Source organism: Castanea sativa, chromosome 2 (genome assembly GCF_040712315.1).
Source record: "Castanea sativa cultivar Marrone di Chiusa Pesio chromosome 2, ASM4071231v1".
NCBI classification, from domain to species: domain Eukaryota; kingdom Viridiplantae; phylum Streptophyta; class Magnoliopsida; order Fagales; family Fagaceae; genus Castanea; species Castanea sativa.
Window position 1 is genome coordinate 55030149 of NC_134014.1, and position 12155 is coordinate 55042303.

At 33.4% G+C, this 12155-nt stretch overlaps 1 protein-coding gene across 1 annotated transcript; it reads left to right on the forward strand.

Annotated features, from left to right (window-relative positions):
- Positions 1-2991: 2991 nt before the first annotated feature.
- On the forward strand, positions 2992-9726 carry LOC142624149 (mitochondrial phosphate carrier protein 1, mitochondrial-like). The gene is made up of 6 exons (XM_075797667.1): positions 2992-3329; positions 4076-4425; positions 4555-4598; positions 5385-5599; positions 5689-5813; positions 9209-9726. The coding sequence occupies exons 1-6, from the start codon at positions 3144-3146 to the stop codon at positions 9240-9242; spliced, it is 954 nt and encodes a 317-aa protein (XP_075653782.1). The 5' UTR covers positions 2992-3143; the 3' UTR covers positions 9243-9726.
- The last annotated feature ends 2429 nt before the right edge of the window (positions 9727-12155 follow it).

Sequence of the window (12155 nt, forward strand, 5' to 3'; positions counted from 1 at the left end):
TGAATATATCGCAAGTTGTGATTAGTGGGTACAAAGCGAAATACAAAAATAGAACATAAATGCGTTGTGTTTTCACGGGATCAAAAAACTTTCTGTAACTTTTTGACCCTCCTAATTCTCTATAAACAGGTTGTTCCTCAGAGGTTTAGAGAGGTTTGGTAAGGGAGATTGGAGAAGCATTTCACGGCAATGTGTGGTGACAAAGAACCCAACACAAGTTGCAAGTCATGCCCAAAAGTATTTTCTCCGCCTCCAGAACTCTGGTGCCCAAGCGCAACAATCCACCTTGAGGCCCTCAAATAAAACCTCTAAAGAAGCACTCATGTCCTCAACCGCATTTGCTACTGCTACTACTGCTGCTGCTAATCTCCCTGCGCCCAGCGTTGCCTCTACTTGCGATCAATTTTACGCTTCATTCCATTCTTATCATTGTCGGTATTGAAGACATAAGAAGCTTCTTACTATATCATAATACTACCTGTTTCATTTCTTCCTTATATTTAAGTAATAAGATGACTCTCTTGACTTTTATTTTTAAGACTTTTATGACCCGCATTAGTTTAGGATTTCATGAATAAAATTGTGGATATTAGCAATTTATTGTGGAATGGATTTTATTATTTTTATTTAGATCATATATATGTTTCATAAGGTTAAGTTTCTTATATAATTATATATATATATATATATATATATATATATATATATATATTGTTGATAAATTTTATAATTACAATGGAAGAGAGAGGTTTTGAACATTAGATGTTGGAAATGTTATGAGCTGCCAATTTTTACAAGACTCTTGGCATAATTATTGCTAGGCAATGGTATTTACTTGATATGAGTCCAACATAATCAACATGTATATCTTACTAGTATTATTTTTACTATAAAAGTCTATAATCCAACGTGATAATAAATATGATTGATATCATATTAATTAATGACATAATAAGTAGTTTTTAATATTTTCTATTATATTGTTTTTTTAAACCTCTTTTATATTGTTTTTAAAACTTGACATATCAGGTTATATAGATTATGTACAAAAAATTTTAACATTCCTTTAATTACTTCAAGCTAAAACTAAATACCATTAATTAATACAATGAAAAAGTTTTGGGTAAACTACATATTTAGTCCCTAGCCTTTACACCATATTTCAATTTGGTCCTTAACCTTTCAATTGTGTCAATTTGGTCATTAACCTTTTAATGTCGTGTCAATTTAGTCTTTGCCATTATATATTAGATGAAAATTGTTTACATAGCAAATAGCCAAAATAAAATTTTAGTTTATTATCACATCAAAAGAAGCTAATTTTTTATTTTGGTCATTAGACATGTCATTGATTTTCATCCAAAAGATAACTGTAAGGATTAAATTGACACGATAAAGAAAGGTTAGGGACCAAATTGACACAATTAAAAGGTTAGGGATCAAATTGAAATATGATGTATAAGATAGGGACCAAATACGTAGTTTACCCAAAAGTTTTTGATAGTTGAATAAAAGATTTGTTATTCAATCCCTGTCTACGCTAGAAATTAATTGGTGTCTTAGTCTGATGATAAAGAGCTATCATCAAGAGCGAACACCATAAATTGAAACTCTCTTAAAAAAAAAAAAAAAGACACTTCATCAAACGAGTTAAGGGGGAAGCATGGATACCACATGTTTTGTGTACACATGTGATAGACAAGAAATAATTTTAACTTATAGCGTCTATTCCATGATGGTTATTTTTATCATCATGGTAAAATACCAATTAGTTTTTGGTGTAGGCAATGTTAAAACTTTAGATCTATTATTTGATGACAATTGACTTTACTAGTATAAAAGATTTTACCGGTTGATTTAACTGAAATCCACATAATGAATACTACATCATACATTTTTCTAGAGATAATCACTGTCAAGGTATTGATCGTGTCAAAGAAAAATTATTGTTACTCCAAAAAGATTAGAAAGGAAAAAAGATAACTTAGGATTCAAGGAAGGAGAGTTACTAGGCACTGGTGGGAGAGTTTAAGTGATATTAGCCTTAATAGCCTTTATGGTTTAGTGATATTATTTGATTATTTTTATGGGGAGAATGTGAATTCAAATCCTCCTCCCCATTTGTTATGAGGGAAAAAAAAATTTATAGGAAAAAAAAAATCATAACTTAGTTGCAAAAGAGTCAATTTTTTTTTTTTGGAAATCCTAGGATTCATGGATAAAATTACATGTTCATTAAAAAAAAATTTTAAATATCAGTTTGCTTTCCAATATCTTTGAAAAAGTCCTTGTATGAAAAAAAAAAAAAAGAGAGGAAAATAAAATCTTAATCCAAGGTTACTTTGAGGGGGGATCTTTTTGTTTTTTTTTGTTTTTTAATTTATAATAATAATAATAATAATAAAAGAATTTATTAACGTATGCCCTTAATGCATACATTAGTGTAAACTATTTGAGGGGACTTTTTATGAAAAAATAATTAACTTTTTTTATAGTTTTTTCAATACCCTATAAAAACTTTCCTAAAATGAATGGTTAATATATGTCCTAAGACACACATTAACTAACCCAATTATAAGAGAGATGCTACGTCCACAATATTTTCACAACAAATCATAGGTGATTAGTTGTTATTGGTTCAAATTTGAATCTAACACTGAGATTACATTTTTACCCCAATAATAATAACCAATAACAACCTGACGCTTTGAATTTATTGTAAAAATATTATATAAGAATCAATTTTTCAATTATAAAAACCACGAGCATCCCAATTTGATGTGATTGGGCGCGGCCCAGTGATGACTCATGAGTGGCATAACGATGCCGTTTTTAAAAACCTCAAAGGCATCAAAAACCCTTTTACTTCCGGAGTTATTGGAAATGGGATCACGGCAACACAACACAACACAACACAACAGCATATGCTTTGAGACAGAGAGACTGACTCTGAATGCAGAGAAATACTAGTACTGAACTGTAAGTGTGGGTAGAAAGAGAGAGAGAGAGAGAGAGAGAGAGAGAGGGGTAAGGGGTTACTAATAGTAGTGATCAACTTGAAGAAGAAGAAGAAGAAGTTGTAGAGAAGAAAAAGAAAAGATTAGGCCTTTTTTTGATTGAAAAGAGAAAAGCATTGAGGTGGGATGAGAGGGGCTGATGTTGAAGTTGAAGGAAGAAGTACAAGTATAATAAGTGTGAGTGAGAAATTAAAAGCACCGTATCCGTATCCGTATGGGTATTATGGGATTTGTACTGTTGGAGGAATGCTCAGTGCCGGCACTACCCATCTCGCCATTACTCCTCTCGATGTCTTGAAAGTCAATATGCAGGTCTCTTTCTCTTTTTCATGCTTCATTCTTCTTCATATCTCTCTCATTTCTAGTCCTCTCTGTTAATCACTGCTTCTTCTTTGTTGCTGTTTTTGCTTCAATGTTTGACTCCATCTCTAAACTATAAAACTGGGTTTCTTTTTTAACATTAATATATACACATATAATAAAAAATAATTGACATTTGTTGGTATGGACTATGGAATGTTTTTTGCTTAAACTCCTCTATTATTTTCATACATGTTCCACAAAACAATTATAGAGATCCTATATCAATTCTTCTGTGGTCGGACCCTCTGATATATATGTATTGTGTACGTCTTTGGCTTGATTTTACTTTCTATCTGTCTAAAAATGGAGATGCCCTTGTGTCCGTTTGGCATTGCTCTAGAAAGTAAAGCTCTAACTGTAGAGCTGTTTTAGTAAAGATGGAGCTTTAATGGAATCGCTCTTTAGTGTCTTGAGTGTTTGGGAAATTACTACATTTAATAGTGTTTTAAAGTCCTGGATTTACAAAGTGAATTGTAGAGTTTTTTAAACTAAAACTCTAAATTTCTTTCGTGAAATTACCAAATGTTTGACAATTTCAAATTATAGAACTTAAAGCACTCTTTGAACCCTCCGAAAGCAAAACCAGAATGGCCCCTTGTCCTATGAGCTATGTTGATTTGAATCTCTCTAGAAATTATCACATCATTTGGTACATTCATAGGAGGCTTAGTTAATGGATTAAGCCAAATCTGTAGGTGTACCCAGTCAGGTATAACAGCATTTCCTCATGCTTCACTACTTTGTTGAGGGAACAAGGCCCTTCTGCCTTTTGGAGAGGTTGGGCTGGCAAGTTCTTTGGATATGGTGCTCAAGGAGGCTGTAGATTTGGTCTATATGAATACTTCAAGAGGCTTTACTCCGATATCTTCGTTGACCACAATAGAAGTTTCATTTTCTTCCTTAGCAGTGCATCTGCTGAAGTATTTGCCAATATAGCTCTCTGCCCATTTGAAGCAATTAAAGTCCGGGTTCAAGCACAGCCCCATTTTGCCAAGGGTTTGGCCGATGGCTTTCCAAAGTTGTATGCATCAGAAGGCATCCATGGGTAAGTATTTTGAAACTTATATTTTCGTTTTTTCTTTTCTCTTGGACCACAAAGTTTTGGGACTAAGGCTTTCTTGTTGATAATGATGATAGATGTTCCTACATTAATTTATTTATTATTTTGCTGCAGATTTTATAGGGGACTTATACCACTTTGGGGTCGAAACCTTCCATGTAATTTCATGATTATCTAAAGTTTTGTTTTCTTATTTTGCTAAACGTCTGCATTACTAATTTAAATGAATCATATGCTGAATTAAACTATGAACCTGCTAGACATAGGTTTTGAGGATAATTTGCAAATCTTTATTTCCTTTTACTTTTGTGTTTGTATGAGCTTTCATAAATTTGAATGATATTAAGAAATAAAAAGCAGGTATTAAAGTCACTCAGACATAAACAAAATCATATTTTGGTTTTTGTGGGGAAATTGCGGTGTTTTTGGTTTTGTTTTCATGAAGATGTTTTGGGTGTGTGTAATTTCAAGAAATAAGAGATTTTGTCCCATCAATTTAGACCAGAAGAAGGTTTTTTTTTTTTGGCCATTTAGATTGATTCATCAACAATTTACAGTTCTTTGTTCTTTTTCTATTTAAGCAGTAAACATATTAAGTGAAATTCCTCAATTATGGTGAAAATAATATTTAAGTTCATATGATAGGAATGAATTTTATCTAGAGGTGGAGCAAGTTGGTGTTCTTTTTTGCATTTTCAATTTTTTTTTTTTTTTTAATGGCATTTCTTTTCTTTTCCTTGTCCTTTTTAAGAGCAACCTAAATAAATAAATAAAGATTGTGTTTACTTTTAGTCTATTACTAAAAGTGTGTGCATGTGACTGTGTGTGTATTAAAAGCATCATATTCAATACTCTAGTAAAGTTTTTGAAAGTGTGAATTTATATTTATAATTTGTTCATGTTCCTCTTAAATGTGTAAACTTCTGAATTTTTTTTTTGGGCAGTTTCCATGGTTATGTTCTCAACATTTGAGCATTCTGTTGATTTTCTGTATCATAAAGTTGTTCAAAAAAGAAAGGAGGACTGCTCAAAAGGTCAGCAGCTTGGAGTGACTTGTTTGGCTGGCTATGCTGCTGGATCTGTTGGTAGCTTAATTTCTAATCCTGCTGACAACATTGTTTCTTCCCTTTATAACAAAAAAGCTGACAGCCTTATACTGGTATCATCACCTGCTTATCCTTGTAGTTGTGATACTTTGTTGACATAGTAGGGGAAGTATATGTTTAATTTGCAATTTCACATGAGCAGGTAGTGAAGAAAATTGGGCTTGTCAATTTGTTTACAAGAAGTCTTCCTATCAGGATAATGCTGGTTGGACCTGCTATCACTTTGCAATGGTTATTCTATGACACCATCAAAGTTCTAAGTGGATTGTAAGTGCATTTTGCCCCCATTCCCCCCCCCAAAAAAAAAAAGAACCAAATATGATTATCTGCTTTTTTATTTTCTTGGAATGATTTATGTTGCTAAAAAAAATATTTCTGTCAGATGTTGATTCTTGCATGAGTTCATGTATATTTTAGGCCTTAGTGTCTGATAGTTCTATAGGTCTGCTAGTCATGACTTGTGTCATGAGTGCCTTTGAGGTATGAATTTATGTCTGATAGGGGATTGTGGCATTTGGGTCAAGTGTTGGCACTTTTTTTTTCCCACCACTCATGATCATGGTATGAGCTAGTGTTTTGTATTTTAGGTGCTTGTCACAATGACAGAAATTCAAAGTACAAGATTTCTAGTGTTTTGTAATTAAGGTGCTTGTTGAAGAAACTGTGATATGCCAAACAGGACAGCATAGATAGGCGATATCTTTGGTTAGGAGAGAAAAGCATAGATGCAGTCTGAAAGTAAGGTGTGCTGGATGCAGTCAAGTCTTTGATATATTTCTTGTAAGAAGCGTAGTTGTGTTCAATAGCGTATTGACACAGGGTGAGATGGCTGGAATGAAGGGGATTTTGAATGGTTGGATTTTACTGGAAAAATGTTGAACAATGTTAGAATGGTAGGAAAAGTTAATTGAGCTAGTCTGAGTTCTTTCAAATACCGTGATACTCCTAGTTATCAAGATTAAAGTGCCCTGCTTTGAAAAATGTAACTGAATAGAATAGGATTGGATGGAGAAGCAAGTTTGGGATGTTAATTGGAATTTGCTAATGAATGCTTGGATAGTCACATTAAGAGCTAACAGCCAAGTCACCGGAGTGATTTGTAAATTCGTTACTGAAACTGCTTATGATCATGTTAATTGGGATACTCTAATCTTTTTGTTGGATAGAATGAGCTTTGGCAATATGTCAGATTCATTTTTGAGTTTCTATAATTTAGTTTTCAGTAATAGTCAATGACACTCCAACGGGTTTTTCAACAGATTGAGGGGCTTAAGGTAAGTTGATCATCTCTCACCCTTGCTATCTATGCTGGTTATAGAGGTACTGAATTGAACACTAAGGAGAATAGAGTAAGGAGGTTTCATCATTGACTTTAAAGTAGGGAATGGGACATATTATCACCTCATGTTGTCCCATTTTGTTAAGTGATGCTGATGTGGTGCAACTTCTTTTTATTAGAATTGTTCTTATTTGCTTTGAAGCTATTACTGATTTGAAAGTGAATTTGAGCAAGAATGAAAATTTTCCAGTAGGAGAGGAGAATGGCATATGGGAAATGGCTGAGATACTTGGTTGAATGGTTGGTGCTTTACCAATAAATTACTTAGGGGTGCGATTGGGCTCATCTTTGAAGGCTAAACTGTGTAGAGCACAATATTGGAAAAGATAAAGCACTGATCATTAGGATGGAAACACTTTTATTTGTCAAAAGGGGGGAAGTTGCACCTTCTAAAGAGTACCATTTCCAGCTTAACTACTTATTAATTGTCTCTGTTCCCAATCCCTACTTCTGTGGCCAATTGATTGGAGAGACTACAAAGGAATTTTTTTGGAGTGGTGAGAGTGATGAGTTCGAATTTCACCTTGTGAATGGGAGTACATTGTGCACACTATGCGTAATGGGAGATTGGGGGTTTGCAAGTTAAACACGTTTAAGATGGTTATAGTGATTTGGAGAGGAAAATACTCATTTGTGGAGGAGTGGTTTTGCTGAAATATGGGGAGGAATGGTGTTGATGGTCAGCAAAAGGAGTAAGAGGTGCACTTAGTTGTAGTTGATGGAGTATGAGAGTGGGTTGGATAGAATTGTGGAGTTTGGAAAATAAGATGCTGGGGATGCCAATTGTGTGAGGTTTTGGCTGGTGTGGAGAAAACTCTCTAAAAGAGCCATACATGGAGTTGTATACAATTTCCATAGATAAGGAGGCCTCAGTTCATTTTGGTTTAGAAGGTCAGAAAATAGGACTTGCTCTTGGAATATCGTATTTATTCATGATTTTGATGATGGGGAACTAGAGGGGATGATTTCTTTCTTTGACATTTTACATTCCAACATCCCAATCCTTGGTCGCGAGTTGGATGTTGAATGGCAATTGAAAATTTGATGTTCCGTCTTATTCTGAGGTTTTGAGAGGCTCTAGTAATCTAACATTCCTTTGGAAATGTATATAGTATGTAAAGGGCCCAAAAAGGGTGTTGCTTTTTTTTTTTGGACAGCAGCAATGGGGGGAGATATTAACTTGTGATAATCTCTTGAGAAGAGGTATTCCTATGGTAGAATGCTGTTACATGTGTTAGTGTAATGGGAAGATTGTAGATCACTTGTTGCAACATTGTGATGTTGCTTATAACCTATGGAGCTTCATCCTCTTTTTTTTTTTTGGCTCTTTGTGTGTGCATATGTGTGTGTGTGTGTGTTTAGGGTACTAGAGTGGGTAAAACTGTACTCATTATGAAATTGAAGTATGAGTAAAGGATCCGTGGATAAATCGAGAAGGGATTATTTCTAATTGTAATTGTGTAAAATAATATTTAGGGTAATGCCATGTGTTTGTTCCTATAAGTGGATGGAGGAATTGGCTTGGCAAACATTCTTTTGTGATTGGGAATCTAGCTCCATTGTGCCTGTTGTGGGCTATATGGAGGGAGAGGAATCGCCATACATTTGAAGATGGGGAAACCTTAGTATCTATCTTAACTCGTCCCTTGTGAAAACTCTTTGAGTGGTCTAGTGGTGTCTTGGGTCATAGATAATTTCGATGTATATTTTACTTTATTGATTCTCTTCATTATATATTGTAATTCTTTTTTGTTGTAATTCCTTAGGGCTTTCTCATGTTTTCACCTAGGGTGCATAAGTAGTTCCTTTTCTTTAATAAAATTTATTACTTTTTAAAATAAAAAGTTCACTGAAACTATATGACTATTGCTTTTAACTGTGATCTGTATTTAATCATGTTTTTGTTATATCCGTGTCATGTTATTCTGAGATCTGTCATGTGTGAAATCTGTTCCTCTATTTACTGATGTGCATATGCAATATAGCTTTTGGGGCTGGTGCTAGTATTCCAGTTGGAGATAATGAATTGCAAATAGGATCTGGCCACAATATTCTTCAATTTTCATGGGACTGTTATTGCTTGGCATAAGTTCAGCTGCAAGTTCATGAGTTAAATGTAGTTCTGGCTTGGTGCAAGTGCAACCCAGGGTTGAATAGGAGCCCTAAGGGTCTAGTTGTTGAAACATATGAATCCTTTTTCCATTTAATTCATTGTGTCATAGGGTTTGAAATAAACATTAAGAGAACATGGATTTCATTTTTTTAACAAAATCTTCTCGCTTTATGCTGTTTGATGGAATGGTTTTGCATTGAAATTTTACAGGCCTACCAGTGGAGAAGTTGCAACGGACATCTAAGTAGATGGAGCAGCCTAAGCTCACAGAATTGGAAGAAGTGATGACCCAGTCTGTTTCTAGTAATTAAATAATTTTTTGAATCCAAGACACTACGACGAAGATCATTTATTCTTACTCGAGTTGAAGATTGATCACAGGTTGACACCATAGGATTTTTGTGATAGCAGCTTTTTGTTTCGCTGTCCTTTTTTCTTTAGCAGGGGCAGCAAGTTTTGTAGACCAATCAACTATGTAGAAGCTATTGTGAATTCTAGTTAGAAGAGCCTTAGGAGAATGGCTGTTATGAGTTACAGCTTCTGCCTTGGCAATTTAGATACCATGACATTTTCAGCATTGTAAAATTATTGTATGGCTTGTTCATAGGTCTGTTGATGTGGGCTAAAATGCCACCCGTTTTTCAGTTATGTCACATATGCAGATCTATGTATTAGAAGTATGGTGAATGAATTGAAGGTGAAATCAGAAATGTGGTCTGTACCTGCCATTATACAGAGAATAATTATTACTGACAAATTGGAACAGAATCTACAAGAACAAAGGCATTATACTATGCTGTTACTTATCCCCCATTTCTCCCAGAGTCATATATGTGGTATGGGGTTAGGTAGGAGTATTACTCTCTCCTTCATGAAAATATTGATTAAAATATAGGAATAGTTAATGAAAACAGAAAGTATAGAATAGAAGAGCTGTACGTATGTGTGTGCTTACTTAAGAAATAAATTCAATGTAGCCTAGTGGAATATCCAGTCAGTAATTGAAAGTCAAAACGTCTCAACATATAGGAATTCCTGTTTGGTTAGAATGTGCTGGCATTTCCCCCTTGTATTGTATATGGGAGGAAAATGACTTTCCTGTAAATAATGAAAGCAATACCATAGCCTCATGATAAAGCCTGCAAATGGCTTTTTCAAATATTTAACTGGCTTTTTTTTTTCTTTTTCTTTTTTTTCTTTTTTTTGAGGATCTAAACTGGCTAAATTTTATTGAGTATTAGTGCAAAAAGCAAAGCCCCTAAAAGTGATTAATTAGTGGTCCTCAATTCATGCTTTAATCTCTATATATTATAAAAAGTACACTATCAGTTATATGACAGTTACCGAACAAATGCATCCCACCCTGCTATGCAATGTTGTGGAACAGATTGGTTCTCTTTTTAATCCTCAAACTTTTCCAATCACGAAAAGCCATCACAATACCATATATTACTTAATTAATTAATTATTATTTAATTGGGTTTAACCCACTAACTTTTGTCTGTGACCTTTAATTTTAAGATGCTAAAGATTTAACATACTAAGGAGTAAGGAAGCATTAATTAATTAAAATAATAATAATGAACACTGGTATAATCGTAATGAGGATCTCTAGGTTAATTTCAACAGTCACACATTCTTTTTTAGAGAATAATAATTAATAAAAGTTGCTCGAAAGATTATATCAAATAATGCAATTATTTAATTATTATATAATCATCATCTTGTGGTGAAGTGTGGCCCTGAAATGAAAGATTCCAGATTGTTAAAATACCAGTTGATGCAGATAAAGTTGACATATGGCAAAGATCTGAATCTAATACAATAGCAAGAAAGTGTTGATTTTGAGATGATCATCCAATACAAATATTGAGGGTTCACTTTGTAAAGAGGGTTGGTAGCTTTTCACAGGTGCCAGGGTCGCAAAAAAGTAATAATTAATTAATATTCATTATGTAAAATACTCTTTTAATTTATACTACACTAATTTTGAATGACCCTTCCTAGAAACTGTGTTTTCAACCTCTCGCTTTGACTGGCTGAGCTGTAAACAAGTGGAAGAGGTAGAGATGTGAACGTGATACTGATGGCGATAAACTAACTGGTAATCAACTTTTTCTTTTCTTTCTTGCATATTAAAAAAAAAAAAAATCCTGTCATTAGCTTCCACAATCCACTAGATATTACTACGAGTCCAGAACTCCAGATAAGGTTAACTGACAAATTAGTATAATTCATACAAAATAAAAAATTTCCCCATGACCTAGGATATAAATTAATTGGTCAAAAAGAAAAATTATTATATCATCTGCATAAACTGTTTTAGAAGATGATGTATATCATTGTGAATAAAATTTCTCATTCTCTAAATAAATAAAAAAAACGCCTCACTACGACGTAATTTTATAACTGGAGTTCTCCTTAACTATCTAACTTTACCTTGTAACATTAAAATATTATCTTAAGCATGTGGTCACTTCAAAACTACAAGCTTTTGTAAGGGGAAGAGACAAGATTTAAGTCTTAAGGATGAATTTCTCACATATACTTAGATTTAGATTGGATTTGAGTATGATTTTTATTTCAGATTAAACAAAAAACTAGAAATTAGAATCTAATTCTTCTATATAAATGAATCATTTAAGTTTGAGAAATAATACGTGCACAATATTTTTACAACAAATTTTAAGTGGCAAGTTATTACTGGTTGTTATTATTAAGGCAAAATAGTAATCTTAGTGTTAAATTCAAATTTAAACTAATAACAACTAACCACTATAATTTATTGTAAAAATATTATAAAAATGTTATACCCACAGCATCTCTTTTAAGTTTATGCTTTGGGAAAAAGACAAACCAAAAGCAAACAAAACAACAGCAGAACTTTTGAAACGTTAAAACAACAGCAGAAATATTTAAAACGTTGACTTGCAGATAGATAGAGAGCCAGATCCGCTTCCAATCACATAGGAGATTTCTTTGGATTTTGAGCCTCAAAATTTGAGCATGGTTTTGACGAAAACTAGGCCAAGTATTTTGCGCAGCCGTTGTAGGTATCCTAGCCAAAAAGTCAGAAGCATATAACTTCTTGCACCTAAGTCGCAGTAAAATACAATTTAATGGTTGAATTAAACGAACAAAAACAAACAAAAAAAAA